Source organism: Oncorhynchus clarkii, chromosome 28, assembly GCF_045791955.1.
Source record: "Oncorhynchus clarkii lewisi isolate Uvic-CL-2024 chromosome 28, UVic_Ocla_1.0, whole genome shotgun sequence".
NCBI classification, from domain to species: domain Eukaryota; kingdom Metazoa; phylum Chordata; class Actinopteri; order Salmoniformes; family Salmonidae; genus Oncorhynchus; species Oncorhynchus clarkii.
The window spans coordinates 30508457-30525049 of NC_092174.1; the positions used below are offsets into that span (position 1 = coordinate 30508457).

The following is a 16593-nucleotide window of genomic DNA, read 5'->3' on the forward strand; positions in this document are numbered from 1 at the left end:
TTCAACATTCAACAACCTCTCATAAATACAAGTAGCGATGAAGTCAATCTCTCCTCTACTTTGAGCCAGGAGAGACTGACATGCATATAGATACTGTATTTGGACAGTAAATCTGATCGAACCACTTGGCTATTTCCTACTAATTTCAGTTCTGTGGAATATACTGTACACTAACTACCCACAACCCCTTTTAATTAATTTCAATCCACCTAATGCATGCAGGAGGCCTGGGACACCCTGGCCATTAATCTCTAACAGAATGCACTAAAGAAGCCCGGGTGGCCTGAGCCAATACCATCACACAAAAGACTCTTTTCACCTTTCTGCTGCTAAGTCTTGGCTAAGAACAAGACGCAGGACATTTGTTTCACGTTGTTAAACCTGAATGAAAGGAATCAAAGAACGGGCACATTTCAGTACTTGATGATCAAACCAACTGCCTTAATGCCTTAAAGCCTAATAATAAAACAATCAAAAGTGGAAGTAAGGTAAAGCCTGTTCCCAATACGGCAGGGAATTTTCTATTACTTTACTGTATGTCGCCATGGCTGCTGTCTATGTTGAAAACTGACCAATTGCGTTTGATGGTGAACCATTTTTTTTTTTTTTTACCTTGATCAACCATGTGACCTGACCAGGAAAAACATAGGGCCTTAGTTCCCATACCCTTTAACCAGGGCCGGACTAAGCACCTACCTCCCGGAAGTCCCCCAGCTAACTTCCTGCATTTCAACAGATTTTACCATGGGGCAGAGAGAAAAAATTGAAGTTTTATAATACTATTCTACACATATTGTCATGAGGCTGAGAGAAAATGTTCCAGTTTTAAAGCAAATGTCCTGCTATTCTACACATTTTTTCACAAGGCTGAGAGAAAATGTTGCAGTTTAAAGATTTTGCCACTGCTTATGACGTCTTCATATGGTATTTGGGTTCTGGGGACCTGGGGCACTGAGTTTTTCCTTGACAGGTCACCTGCCCAGAAAGAACTCAGGGCACTAACTAACCATGCGACATTACCTAACCTAAGGATAGCAAGTGTGTTGGCTACTAGTGGTAACTGGTGATGAGTGGATAACGTCCGCTGCAGGAAGTGGATTAACTAGTCACTAGGCCAAATGACCCTTGAACTTTGCCACACATTGAGCGAACATGAAGAACAGGTCTGAGCAGAGCCCAACAAGGCTTAAAATACTTGAAATACATACAGTGTTCTTTTTGGTAAACAGGACATGTATAACGTGCAGGTGTATTTTGAAACCAACACCATGCAACAGGCATAAACACCATCAGACATAAACACCATGATTTTAAACCCATTTCTCCAGTTTAATTCCAGTTCACCCAGTTTCATTTCACCATCACACCAGGGAAACCCTCCCCCTTAACATGCTGAAGATCTTCTCAGTAATATCTATTCATTTTTAGATAGTTGTTTCAACACTGGACAGAGATACGACTTATTATAGTGTTTATACAATAATACTGTTACCATCACGTCTGATCCTATAAAAGTCTTACTTTCTGTAGCTGACACCCGGTTTAGCCGTGACGAAGGGCCTAAGCACCGTCTGGATCCGGCTCTCCCAGCACCAGAAGGTGGGGTAGTAGATCTCTGACACCACGGGACATTGGTCCCGCAGGAACTGGTAGAACTTCTTTCCACCAGAAATCAGTTGGGGCTTCTGCAATACAAGACATGAACAGTGTGAGTCAGTAATGTGGCTTTCCAATAATGACGTTGGCTCATAGCTTGTGTAGAGAAAGAGATATGGACCATGAGGATTGAAAATATACATCACATACGTTTCAAGATTCAAAGATGTTTTAATTTGTGATTTAAACTATTTTGGGTGAAACTATTTCAAACATCAAATGGTTTTAATCAGATCTGTGCCAAGTGAAAGAGAAATGCTTGTGCTCTTTCTCTTATACCAATTTAAATGGCAAAATGTATACTACTGATGACAATCTCTTGAAAACAGTTCTTATACTTCATCATCATTCACCATCTACATAACCCCTCTCTTACAGTACCCATATAGTGCAGCCTCTTCACTGAAATCATGTGATATATATAATTCTCTGTCTTGCACTTTCATAAATGACATGTCAACAGAAGTCATATTTCCATATGGTTTATTTTCTGATGGTGCAACCTTTCTGTAACATTCCAAACAAACTATCTCCACAACTACAGTGTAATTATAATGCACTATCAAGACTGGAATCTCAATATGATATTGCTCTACTTTTAGTCTAGCGGACTGTGTAAAATGTCAGAAAAGATTAAATGTTTTGATGAGTTCTAGAGACATTCTGCAATCACTAGTGATGGAAAGGAAGGAGACTGGTAATGAGGATACAGTGACAGACACAGTGATAGGCTGTGTTGTAACTGGGATTATATGAGGTCACCACCATATCAAATCAAACATATCTATCAGAGCATAGAGACCTTTCATCTCTGAATTTAAGTATAAGGAATAATAGAATGCATGACCGCTTCTAACATGTTTTTATATAATCTAACATTAGCCTAATGGTATGTAGCCTAGGCCTATGTGTTTAATTATTGGGGCAAATTGAATATCGGGGGAAAAAAAACATTCATTTGTGACTATGCAGTAGGCTACACTGCATACAGATGTTTGACAGCTTGTGTAACAATAGTCTATACCCAGCCTTTTAAGACTAAAAAATATATCCAGCCTAAATGGCAATTTAACATTTGTATATCCGTAGGCCTTGTACAAATCTTGAAATGTCACATTTAGTCTAAAGAAAATACGACACCATTTTATTGAAAGATGTCATATCACATGTGCAGTACCGTTGACGCTCGTAGGCTACTGAAATAATCAGCCTCCTCAGCAAACCATCCAGCTGCTGAGCCGGTTTGATGCGCAAAAGCGCCAGCGATATCCTCCATCATAATAACCTTTATGGCACCTTTTAATAAGACAATTGCCCGTTACAATGTATCCCTTTCTATTAAATAATGATTATTTAAAGCAGCCTGCCTCTGTGACCCCTACCTTCGCGACAGAGATCAAGTAGTAGTAGGCATAAGCTGCGCTGAAGCCGAGCACCAGTGACAGTACTCCAGATCCAAAAAGCCCAACTTTCACTTGATTTTCCAGATAAAGTGACAGGTCCCTTGTCAAAACATTAAAATTGAAGTCCAGTGAGATCATTGCCAGGTCCCTCTTATGTCGCGCTCTTCAGGTATAGCGGCCAGGATCGAATGAAAACCTCTGCTGCTCAGGAATGGATGCATGCACTAACGTTCAGCAATGTGCAGAGAAGGGGAGAGTCAAGGGAAAGGGAGCGATATATTTAGAGGCAGACGATGGCGCTCTTTGATCGGCCTGCACTGAGCTGTAGCAGCCGTAATTGTAGGCTTTCATAACGCTTGCAGTGGATGCAGCCTAAATTGCATTGGGGATAGTCAAGGTTGTGTCACATCACTGCGACTGGAATTATGCAGGGCCATGAGCCATATGGAAATCTTGGCCTGAGCAAAAATGTGTCTAGCACACAGCTCGGAAACCCATGAATACCCTACAAGACATGCCACCAGAGGTTTCTTCACAATCCCCTTGTCCATTACATACTATGGGAGGTAACTGATGCAAGCAGTAGAATCAGATTTAAAACCAGAAAAAATACACCTTATGGAACAGCGGGACTATGAAGAGACACACACAGGTACAGACACACAAATACACAAACAAACTCTAGCACACTCACTCTACATACACTCACGTTGTAATATTGTTGTATGGTGGTATTATCAGTGACTCATCATTCAGGGAAGGTGAGGCAAAGGCCCACCTGTTTTTATCTCCACCTGGTTAGCCCCCCCCAAAATGTTATACATTAAAAAGGTATATACATATTTTTTGTGTGTGCCTGTTTTGCATGTTATTTGTGTCACATATCAGTTTGTAAACAATGTAAAAACACATTTTTTTAGAGAATAAATCCACATACAAACATGGTCTCGTTCTTTCTCCACAATGAAGGTGTTTCAGCCTAGCTCAATGCTTTCTGTGGTGGAGGGGCAGCCAGCGGAAAATACAGAGCACAGGCGTTGGTAATGTTCTCTAGTTGTGCAGTGATTGTCTCAGTGTTCTGTCACTCATGGGGACACTATGTCACCGCAGACTCTACAGGGCCGGTTTGATGCGCAAAAGCGCCAGCGATATCCTCCATCATAATAACCTTTATGGCACCTTTTAATAATTGCCCGTTACAATGTAGCCATAGATTTACATTAGAAGAAGGCTCAATATCATTTGCCACAGCAAAAATGATGTAAAATCTCACATTATATCTACTGTAGCTGTGATTGGGGCGGCAGGGTAGCCTAGTGGTTAGAGCGTTGGACTAGTAACCGGAAGGTTGCAAGTTCAAATCCCCGAGCTGACAAGGTACAAATCTGTCGTTCATCGGTTATGTCCGATGACCCACTGTTCCTAGGCCGTCATTGAAAATAAGAATTTGTTCTTAACTGACTTGCCTAGAGGTCAAATAAAAATTGGACTTATCATGTCAACATCATACTTTCAAAATCTTAGCTAGCAGTCATCATTATAAATCATGTCGACAATATCATATGAATGTATACATTATAGATAAAATTATCGATGCTCATCGGACATAAATATTACACAACAAGTCAGAAGTGGTTTGCAAAGCAATCACTATTTCGCTTCGGTGGAGATGGTGTGTGGTCCAAGTCTGGGTTTAAGGATTTAAAACAACAGCTTGAAAGGATAAACATTATATATTTTCATTTATTTAACACTTTTTAAGTTACTAAATGAGTCCATATTTGTTCTTTCATAGTTGTGATGTCTTCATTATTATTCTACAATGTAGAACATGTCCACAACTGTGACATGACATGTGTGGCATATCAAGACAGCATGATCATTACACAGGTGCAGCTTATGCTGGGGACAATAAACACCCTCTCTAAAATGTGTAGTTTTGTCACACAACACAATGTCTCAAGTTTTGAGGGAGTGTGCAATTGGCATGCTGACTGCAGGAATGTCCACCAGAGCTGTTGCCAGAGAATTGAATGTCCATTTCTCTACCATAAGCCACCTCCAACATCGTTTTAGAGAATTTGGTAGCATGTCCAACCGGCCTCACAACCGCAGACCACATGTAGGACATTGTGTGGGCGAGCGGTTTGCTGATGTCAACGTTGTGAAGAGAGCGTCCCATGGTGGCGGGTGGGTTATAGTATGGGCAGTCATAAGTTATGAACAACAAACACAATTGCATTTTATCAATGGCTATTTGAATGCACAGAGATACCGTGATGAGATCCTGAGGCCATTGTCATGCCATTTATCCGCCACCATCACATCATGTTTCAGCATGATAATGCACAGCCCCATGTCACAAGGATCTGTACACAATTCCTGGAAGCTAAAAATGTCCTAGTTCCTCCATGGCCTGCATACTCACCAGACATGTCACCTATTGACCATGTTTGGGATGCTCTGGATCGACGTGTATTGGTGTGTTCCAGTTCCAGCCAATATCTAGCAACTTCGCACAGCCAATGAAGAGGAGTGGGACAACTTTCCATAGGCCACAATCAACAGACTGATCAACTCTATGCGAAGGAAATGTGTGGTTCTGCATGAGGCAAATGGTGGTCACACCAGATACTGACTGGTTTTCTGACCCACGCTCCTAACTTTTTTAAAGGTATCTGTGACCAACAGATGCATATCTGTATTCCCAGTTATGTGAAATTCATAGATTAGAGCCTACTGAGTTAATTTCAATTGGCTGATTTCCTTATATGAATTGTAACTCAGTAAACGATTTGAAATTGCATGTTCAGTATATTTACAAAAGCGTGCATCTGTCAAAGAGCTCCTAAAGTAAGTAAATATCCATATTATATTCGACTGAAAGATATTACATAATTTCGTCAAATTTGTGATGCTCTCCATGTTCATTAGTTGCTCATTCAACGTGTTTGCTGTTACTTCACTAAATTCCGTTTTAAAAGTATCCTATCCTAACTGGTGTACACTCATTCATCCCCTGAGACCAACCAGAAATGTTTCCTTGGCCAAATATTCCCCGATTTTCATAAAACAGCCACATATGTGATATCTCGTTTCTGCATCGCCAAATGTTGCGCAAAACAAAATAGTTGTGTACGCTATAATTGCTCGTTCAGTGCAGCGTCACTCCGACTCTTCTCACAATGGTGCTTGTCTTGTCAAGTTAGATAAAAGCTGAATCGATGTCCTGGAAGATCACATAATGATTAATTGGTATTCTACATAAAATAACCAAATATAATATCATAATAAAACGTTACTGTTGCACCAAAAAGAACAACCTAATTTCTTATGAGATGGCTATCTGAATAGTTTTTAAAAAACTCACCGCGCACGCCATTAGGCAGAATGTACTTTGATTGAAACAAAAATACAGGGAGGCTATATAGATTGTTGACACTATCTGCTCTAACTGGCTCACGAAACAGTAATTCAATAACATCTAAATGCATATTCACATGAAACTGATGGAGATCAAATGATTCCCATGCAGACAGACGAGGTTCGGACATTTCACTGGCTAAATCTTTAGAATTATCATTCGCGATTGACAGTAATGATGCCATGGCCTATTTCTAAATGAGGTATGCCTCACTTGGTATTTGAGGGTATTAATAATGTTATTGAGACACTAGGCAGACGCTCCAATTTTATGCATATTCTATAATTAAATTATATTTCTGTCGGTACAAACTTTGTTTGCTCTCCGGCCCTTAAAATGTTTGTACTTTACCATGAACAGGAGGGGATTTGTGTGTGTGTAGCTATTTTAAATGTTTGAAAACCGCATTTGGGTATCTATTTTAAATGTGGTCCCCTAGATTTGGTGTTTGCATATGGGAGCAGGTTGGGAAGACATTATATTTGAATTATCATAGTAAACTGTTGACCCAAAACCCTGTGAAAATCGGTGCTTGAAACCAACATCACCTGTGCAGTCTTTTGGCCAGGCCTATGCTGTTTCAAAAAGTGCAACAAAATTTGGCAAAAAGTTAATTTCGCAAGGAATTATAGGTATTCAATTCAAGAAACAAATTACTTATAAAACCAGTCATTTTGCATTTAAAACATTTTGTTTAGCCTCGCCTTAGTGCTTTATTTGTCAAATGACGCTACGAGCTAGCCAAACCCTCATTTTCCAAATATCTTCATTGACCGCTGGTCCACCTCCGTCTGCTTGATGATTTACAATAATGGCGACGCTTTTATTCTGAGTGTACTTCTGCAAGCCATTTTACAAAATAAATACATTTGAGGAGAACAATCAAATACATATGACAATAAACGTAGCAGGAAACAATTATTCCAACAAAAAAAGGACTAAGCTACACTACCTGGCTAATGTGTTACTTAAGTTGTGGAGGTGGCATTCTTGCGGAGGCACAAGCGCTAACGTTAGCTAGCAGCTAACAAAGGTCTACAATTTCGTGACGATGTGGCTACTTTACAAGCTCTTGGGGTGACACTTTCTTGTGGTCTTGGGACGAAAAACAACTTAAAGGGGATACTGAGACGTATCAGTTATTTCCACAACGTTACAGAACAGCTTGTGGAGTGGAAAGTGCGTGCCATTCAACAGCTTACTTTGTCAGCTAACGTTAACTCGCTAGCTAGCATTTGGGCTATCTTGGCTTTGCTTCCCAGTTCACTGAGTTGTTGTTGTTTTTAGTTGGTTAACTTAACGAATAACATTCACATTACGATAAATTTGACTAACACCTTTGTCGCTAGGGTGTTTCTGCTATCTTGTTTTTGAATGTTACAGTAAGCAGGCTAGCCACAGTTCGGCGTGCTACTTGCAAACTAACAAGATATTGCTGAATTGTGTTCTTCTGGACAACAGACCGATTTTGCATCGCAAAATTATCCTGCCGAACACAGTTAACGTTAGTTAGCAATCTAGCATATTCTGCTAGCTGGCAATTTGCGAGACCTTTTCGCAAATGACTACCGGCAGGAATAACCGTGTGATGATGGAAGGAGTTGGTGCAAGAGTGATCCGCGGACCCGATTGGAAATGGGGAAAACAGGATGGTGGAGAGGGACATGTAGGCACCGTCAGGAGTTTTGAAAGTCCGGAAGAAGTGGTTGTTGTCTGGGATAACGGGACTGCAGCCAACTACCGGTGCTCTGGTGCATACGACGTGAGGATATTTGATAGTGCTCCCACAGGTAATGTTTGCCTTCTGGTACTGCGATCCTAAACATCTTGTTTCCTGTTTTCGTGTTACATTTAGCTTATGCATTTGAGTATTGATGTGTACGCTACACAGTTATTTCGCAACCGCATTTCAAGTATTGCAATGCACCAAGCGTTAGCGACATGGAAGAGCCTAACAGGGTAAACTGAACTCCATACAGATCATGTGACATGTCCACTTTTTTACTGAACAAAAATATAAATGCAATATCCAACAATTTCAAAGATTTTACTGAATTACAGACTGTTAGTTAATACAGTTCATATAAGGAAATCAGTCAATTGAAATATATTAATTAGGCCCTAATCTGTGGATCTTATTTAATCACTTTGTATCCCCAGCACAAGATGCACCTGTGTAATGATCATGCTGTTTAATCAGTTTCTTGATATGCCAAACCTGTCAGGTGGATGGATTGTCTTGGCAAAGGAGAAATGCTCACTAACAGAGATGTTAACAAATTTGTGCCCAAAATTTGGGAGAAGGAACATTCTTTGAATCTTTTATTTCAGCTCATGAAACATGAGACCAACACTTTACATGTTTATATTTTTGTTCTGTGCATTACCTATTGTTCACCTAACACCTTTTTTGCACTATTGGTTAGAGCCTGTAAGTAAACATTTCACTGTAAGGTGAATTCGGCGCACGTGACAAATATACTTTGATTTGATTTAGAGTTTGTGAATGATGGTATGAAGATGGCAAGTTGAGCCTCGGGTCCTATTACCATTTTCTAACTGCCTTATTAACACTCCCTCTCAGGTATCAAGCATGATGGCACCATGTGCGACACCTGTCGTCAGCAGCCTATCATCGGGATCCGCTGGAAGTGTGCTGAATGCAACAACTATGACCTCTGCACCACCTGTTACCATGGAGACAAGCACCACCTGCGACATCGCTTCTACAGGATCACTACCCCTGGTAGCGAGAGGTGAGTACTGTCCACGGCCCCGTGAAGCCAATGGTTGCATTCCAGGACCTCTTTAATGCAGTCACATTACGCGTTGTGAGATCTGGGGTGTATTCCTTATACAGATTCAGTTGTAAAATGTTTTGCAACCAAGAGTTTACTCAAAACAGAAAACATTTTGCAACAAAAATGTGAGTCCCTCCATGTTTCATTCCGTTTGCTGTTTGCTTCCGTTTGGTTTTTAAACGGTAAACGACTTCCATTGCAATATGTAATGAATGCACCTCTGATTATCTTCACAGTATGACCGCAACAAAGGTAACATGGAACACAAGCCCTATGCGTAGGGGTGCTTCGTCAACTAAGCCCCACCTCTATGACAAAATCTATGGTTTAGTGATGAGTTTAATGATAGCAGTTCCTATCTACATCCTTTGGTTGGTTATGTTGAGGAACCACCAATTTTACTCTACCTTCTGTTTTCTGTTTCTACCTGGCTGTCTCTCTGTGATATTTGAGTTGTAATTCCTGAGCCCAGCCTGATAGGCAGACTCAACATGTGGCAACCGATCCTGGCTCTTTGTTGCCAGGCGACTGCTCAGCCTCTCTTTCAGAAGCAGTGATGTTGTTGGGGCCTCAGCCAATCCCATGTTACTGGCCATGTCTGTTTTTTTCTGCTTCCGTTGAAGATTTACAAGTGAAAGACCAAGCACAATTGAAAAATCAAAACAACCAACCTATCTTGAGAATGTTATGATGGGAAAGGAATGTAATAGTTTGAAATAATAATAAAAGGTGCTGAGAATAAGTTACATGTAAGAGGTTTTAAAAATTAACCAACTGACTGAAACAACCTGCAGAGTGCAACCAAGACATCTTATTGCGTTAGGGCTGACCCCAATTAGTCGACTGGTCGATTGTTTGGTCATAGGCGGTTGGTTGACCAAGATTTTGTTTTAGTCGAGCATTAACAACACATGTATATGTGGCCATCTCGGTGAACTAATCCATTGCAGAGGCCTAGACTAAAAGCCAATTTAGGCTTGATCCGAGAAATGTGGTCCGAGGCTCCATATGGAGGGTGTGATGCAATTGCGGAGTCTCCAGAAGCCAAATCGAGCTCCGCACTGCATCGCCATGCACCTCCCAAATGTTTTAACAATGTGGAGGGCTCTGTATAGCTCCGCATTGACATGATTTGTTGAAGGTAGGTGGGGGTTCCTTGACAACTTCCTTCACAACAGCACTGCTCAGCGAAGCGCAAGAAGTATGAATCTCTTGATTTCTGCTGAGGCCGAATCACTGTAAATGCTGCATGGCAAATGCAGACATCAGATTGACCATGCGCCCACATACATAATGCACTTCTATCTCCAGAATACTCTCCCTCGTGCCAATGTGTGCACATTCATTGTTTCATAACTTCATTGTGTAAATTGTTAGTGTATATCAATTCCCCATATATCACAAGTACTACATTTACTGTTAATGCCTATAATTTCTAATCTATGTTTGTTACTTTGGTTACGGTAATTTCTGTTAATGCATTCAATATTATTATTCCAGTCTTACTGTTCTCATTGTCAGAGTGGACAGATTGTTTGCAGTGCGCACAACCTATGCTACACTTGTGAATAACACATTTTGGTTTATTTCATTCCATTTACAAGTTGACTATTTAGTCATTGTCTTTTATTTGGAGTGCTCCTGTCAATGTTGAGTAAGTACGCATAGAAGTAGGCTTATAGGCTACCTGGCCTGCGCACAAATGTAGGCATATAATTGTGCCCATTTGGGGATCTGATAATATTTCTTATTGGCTTAACGCACAACCACTAATGATCTGTGGAGCTTCTCAAAATACATTTTTCTTCACCTCAAACAGCAAGCAAACAGTCTGTTTTTACATCCATTGAGAATTACAAGAGTTCATCAATGTATTTGAAAACATCTTTCCAGCTCTCTCCCGTTTGATAACCACTTGAAAGGGAAAAATGTAATTCTCTGATCCAGTGGAAATGTCATAAAATAGGCCTACCTGGTTACTTCTCATCAGTGCTTGACTTGGAGTGAAATAGGTTCCGGTACTTATTTTGGGTGCTGGTACTGTTTTATATTTAGGTGCAAGAGCTCCACAATACTTGAGTTAATACTCTATAAGAGGAATATAACATTTTGAGTTTCTGGTACTCAGCTCCGGTGAGCTCCTGCCCAAGTCAAGCGCTGCTTCTTATCCCTTGCGTAAATAGCCTACAGCTGTTTGTACTGAGCTCACTGGCACAGGAAACTTTCAGGGACCAGAATATTTAATACAATGTTGCAAGTTCGCTAGCAACTAAGTTAATAGTTGATACAATGTTTCAAGTTCCTTGCAGACAGGCCATGCATAGCCAATATGATTTATAAGATATTTATTTTTATCAGGATATTTTCTACCTGCAGGCTGTAATGTTTTGTATTTGTTTGCTTTCTGTAGGCTATTTTTACATAGTTGGCAATATACTTTTTTAGGTTTGTCTCATTTCAGATTTGGATAGAATTTGGATTACCCACATGACAATGAATTTGAGATATGAAAACGTTATTCTAAATTAAATTAAACAGTTCCACAAAAATGTGCATATGAAAACCCTAACTGGCACGCAAATTGGTAGAAATGGTAAGATAAATTGGCATTCCACATGAGAAAGGTTGCCGAGGCAGAATCTGCAAAAGCCAGCAGGAGAGAGAGGGAAATGGTTGTCAGGTTTTCTTCTTCTGGTTATCGAGATCTCTGGCTCCCTTGAGGCATTTGTTTCTTTCATCAAACCGTAAGCTTAAAGCATCAGAAGCTCAATGTATATAGTTGATTTTATTAAAACATGAAAAGACATATGGAAAAAAATGGAATAATACATGTTTAAAAATGTTGACCAATTGATTGGTCGAAAGAACAAATGACTTTCGCTCTACAAAGATTTTTTTGTGTGTTGGGGACAGCCCTATATTGCAAACAATATGTTTGCTTGCTAAAGCAGTCACTCCATCCGCTTCAAGCCCTTTGTGAGATTCAAAGGGACAAACAAAACGCATGGCGCAACAGCTGGCACCTTTTCAAGTACATATGACCTCAGTTCCCCTGAGACAGTTATTTCATGACTGCAAACAAAGGCAGCAGGGGGGTCCCTGTCCTCCCTCAGACACTGCTCTGAACTGAAGGCATGGTGTTTTGTTATGCCACATTAGATTATTTCACTGACTATGTGGGGGAGTGTCCCCAAGACAGCAGTCTGTTTACATTGGTTAGGCCTACAGTGTCCAGCTGCTCTGTCTAGTTGTCTAGCCTCTAGGGCTCTACTGTGGTTAGTTAGACCACTGCCATGAGGCTTTGGCCTCTCTCTTGACCAATTACCAGTAAAGAAGCATGGATGCATGCGTCGTCGGTCAAGTAATGGCAGTGCTATGGAACAAACAATAGGATAGGATGCCATCTTTCCAAGTCAGTTCCACTCATTTCTGCCCTGCTAGAGCTGCCCCGGTCAACTGTGCGTGCTGTTGTTGTGAAGTGGAAATGTCTAGGAGCAACAACGGCTCAGCCGCCAAGTGGTAGGCCACACAAGCTAACAGAATGGGACCGCTGAGTGTTGAAGCATGTAAAGATCGCCTGTCCTCGGTTGCAACACTCACAATAGAGTTCCAAATTGTCTCTGGAAGCAACAAACTGTTCATCGGGAGCTTTATGAAATGGGTTTCCACGGCTGAGCAGCCGCACACAAGCCTAAGATCATCATGCGCAATGTCTAGCGTCGGCTGGAGTGGTGTAAAGCTCGCCGCCATTTGACTCTGGAGTAGTGGAAATGCGTTCTCTGGAGTGATGAATCACGCTTCACCATCTGGCAGTTTGATGGACGAATCTGGGTTTGGCGGATGCCAGGAGAACGCTGCCTGCCCCGACTGCATAGTGCCAAATGTAAAGTTTGGTGGAAGAGGAATAATGGTCTGGGGCTGTTTTTCATGGTTCGGTATAGGCCACTTAGTTTCAGTGAAGGGAATTCTTAATGCTACAACATACAATAACATTCTAGACGATTCTGTGCTTCCAACTTTGTGGCAACAGTTTGGGGAAGGCTCTTTCCTGTTCCAGCATGACAATACCACAGTGCACAAAGCGAGGTCCATACAGAAATGGTTTGTCGAGATCGGTGTGGAAGAACTTGACTGGCCTGCACAGAGCCCTGACCTCAACCCCATCGAACACCCTTTGGGATGAATTGGAATGCCAACTGCGAGCCAGGCCTAATCCCTCAACATCAGTGCCCAACCTCACTAATGCTCTTGGGGCTGAATGGAAGCAAGTCCCCGCAGTAAGGTTCCAACTTCTAGTGGAGAGCCTTCCTAGAAGAGTGGAGGCTTTTATAGCAGGAAAGGGGGGACCATATAGAGTTGGATGTTCGACGAGCAGGTGTCGTCATACTTTTGGTTATGTAATGTATGAGGACACCTGCTTGACCAAGTAGACAAGCGTCCTTAGACCCCCATATGAGACAAGGAGCCACAGCCTATTTATTATTTTGAAGTGCTGGTGATATTCAGGTCAAAGAAGACCAGACACGTTTACCTGGTGGAATTTGGCACAGATGACGTTTGACACAAATAATTGGGTATACAGTTGAAGTCTGAAGTTCACATACACCGTAGCCAAATTCATTTAAACTGTTTTTCACAATTCCTGACATTTAATCCTAGTAAAAATCCCCCGTCTTAGGTTAGGTAGGATCCCCACTTTATTTTAAGAATGTGAAATGTCAGAATAATAGTAGAGAAAATGAATTATTTCAGCTTTTATTTATTTTCATCACATTCCCAGTGGGTCAGATGTTTACATACACTCAATTAGTATTTGGTAGCATTGCCTTTAAATTGTTAAACTTTGGTCAAATGAACCATTTACGGATTGTGGCTGGACGATATTTCACAATTGGTTTGAACGGCGTCATAAACAAGACGTGTTCGTATTTATTTATTTTTCGGACGAATTATTCAGATGAAAAATAACGGACTTGGTGAGATAGGGCCTTTACTGAAAATAGGCCTTTTACAAGATTAAATCATGACATGAGCGTTAAATTCTAATTAGAGATCATCCAGACAGGCTACTTTAAGAAACATTCTGAATGGTTTTATCGGCCTGTAGAGAGAATCAGCGAACTCATACCTGCTCACCCCTGTAAAAGGACCTGTCAATCAAGGCCACCAGCATACATTGAGTGTACAGAACATTAAGAACACCTTCCTAATATTGAGTTGCACCATTCTTGATACACACGGGAAACTGTTGAGCGTGAAAAACCCAGCAGCTTTGCAGATCTTGACACAAACCGATGCGCCTGGCACGGACTACCATACCCCATTTACCCCCTGAATGGAACCCAATCCATGTCTCAATTGTGGATTTAATCGGTGATTTCACCTGGTCGGGCCACCATGGAAAGAGCTGGTGTCCTTAATGTTTTGTACATTGTGTCAGACACAAGACTATTTGTCCTTACAAAAACCTAGGCCTTCCTTAGGCTTTCTGAAAGTAGGCTACAAGATAATGAATTGATGGGGAGAGAGACAGCTAATATGAAATTGACAATCATTAAAATAGAAACAAATACAAGCAACATGTCCATATACTATTTGTCAGTGCTGATTTTAGTCTATAAATGAAGAAAATATTTTATCAAATTATACCATGGCGGGTTGGATAGAATTGGCTCGTTGTTCATTTGACACATTTTTCATCGGAGCCAGAAGAACCTTGTCGATGGCTGGTGAATAATTAATGAGGTCAGACACATCCAACCTGTTTTAAAATAATTTATTTACTAGCAAGCAATGAAAACGTGCATAGCCTATAGACGAGTGCTTCTACACCCCCTGCACCTGTACCGGATTAGCTGCGACCGTTGGAAAGAAGAGATGTAGACAGAAGTTAGCAAAACAAGGCCCATTTAATCAGGGTTTTTTACAATGATTTTATTTTCAATGCGGTCTTAATCCATAAATGTCAGTTACAGGGTTATTCAATTACTGTCACAGCCCTATTTCAGAGTACCCAATTGTTGTGCTGGCAATGGCCTGTAGAGTTATTTTTTAAACTATATATATATTTTTTTATTTCGCCTTTAATTTAACCAGGTAGGCCAGTTGAGAATAAGTTCGCATTTACAACTGTGACCTGGCCAAGATAAAGCAAAGCAATGCGACAAAAACAACAACACAGAGTTACACATAAAGAAACGTACAGTCAATAACACAGTAGAAAAATCTATGTACAGTGTGTGCAAATGAAGTAAGGAGGTAAGGCAATAAATGGACCATAGAGGCGAAATAATTACAATTTAGCATTAACACTGGAGTGATAGATGTGCAGATGATGATGTGTAAGTAGAGATACTGGGGTGCAAAAGAGCAAGAGGATAAGTAACAATATGGGGATGAGGTAGTTCGGGGTGCTATTTACAGATTGGCTGTAAACAATCGATAAGCTGCTCTGACAGCTGATGCTTAAAGTTAGTGAGGGAGATATAGTCTCCAGCTTCAGTGATTTTTGCAATTCGTTCCAGTCATTGGCAGCAGAGAACTGGAAGGAAAGGCGGCCAAAGGAGGTGTTGCCTTTGGGGATGACCAGTGAAATATACCTGCTGAACCGCGTGCTAAGGGTGGGTGTTGCTATGGTGACCAGTGAGCTGAGATAAGGCGGGGATTTACCTAGCATAGACTTATAGATGACCTGGAGCCAGTGAGTTTGGCGACGACTATGTAGTGAGGGCCATGCTCGTTTAGAGGCTCCTCTGAAATTCAGTTAGCAGCTCAACTTCTTCATCAAAAGAGATGGAGTTGAGGAGTGTTTTGATTTGAGGTTGTTGACACAGGTTGTTGAAATATTCTACCAAGCTATCGTTATTGACCAAAGGTTCACAGTAGTGATGCAGGGTTAGGCCGTGGTAGGCCTTCATTGTAAATAAGATTTTTTTTCTTAACTGACTTGCCTAGTTAAATAAAGGTTACACACAAACACACACCACTGACCAAAAAGCTATTTTGTTGGCATTTACGTATGTCCCCATTACCAGTAAAACATAATCAAAACTTATTTCTTTCACTTACTTTCTGTGCTGTTTCATTGATCATTTGTTCAGTCGTTTCATTCTCAACCAGGATTTCTATGGAACGTCGTCTGGGTCTTTGCTATGGAATGCCGTTTGGGTCTTTCTGTGTCAAATAATATAGTGTCAAATAACACTATTTGACGTGTCAAATACGTTTGTTGATCAGTCAGGACCTGAATATGACTGTACGTCACAATAATTTAACCGTTCATAATTTTTTGTTATTAAACATTGATTAC

At 40.8% G+C, this 16593-nt stretch overlaps 3 protein-coding genes across 6 annotated transcripts in view; 1 reads left to right on the top strand and 2 right to left on the bottom strand.

Moving 5' to 3' along the window:
- LOC139386974 (phospholipase ABHD3-like) overlaps positions 1 to 3288 on the bottom strand; it is a 40695-nt gene extending 37407 nt beyond the window's left edge. Inside the window, exons 1-2 of the mRNA XM_071132895.1 lie at positions 3039 to 3288; positions 1522 to 1685 (exon numbers count right to left, since the gene is read on the bottom strand). Of these exons, the coding sequence (XP_070988996.1) occupies positions 1522 to 1685; positions 3039 to 3197 (323 nt within the window). The 5' untranslated portion in view covers positions 3198 to 3288. The remainder of the gene's footprint in view (positions 1 to 1521; positions 1686 to 3038) is intronic.
- LOC139387167 (ubiquitin carboxyl-terminal hydrolase 14-like) overlaps positions 1 to 16593 on the bottom strand; it is a 237162-nt gene that overhangs the window by 214678 nt on the left and 5891 nt on the right. The gene's annotated exons all lie outside the window — the stretch shown is intronic.
- LOC139387165 (E3 ubiquitin-protein ligase mib1-like) overlaps positions 7235 to 16593 on the top strand; it is a 104738-nt gene continuing 95379 nt past the window's right edge. For all 4 annotated transcript variants that reach the window (XM_071133213.1, XM_071133214.1, XM_071133215.1 and 1 more), the window contains exons 1-2: positions 7235 to 8273; positions 9068 to 9239. In XM_071133213.1, coding sequence (XP_070989314.1) covers positions 8045 to 8273; positions 9068 to 9239 — 401 coding nt within the window. In that variant the 5' untranslated portion in view covers positions 7235 to 8044. The remainder of the gene's footprint in view (positions 8274 to 9067; positions 9240 to 16593) is intronic.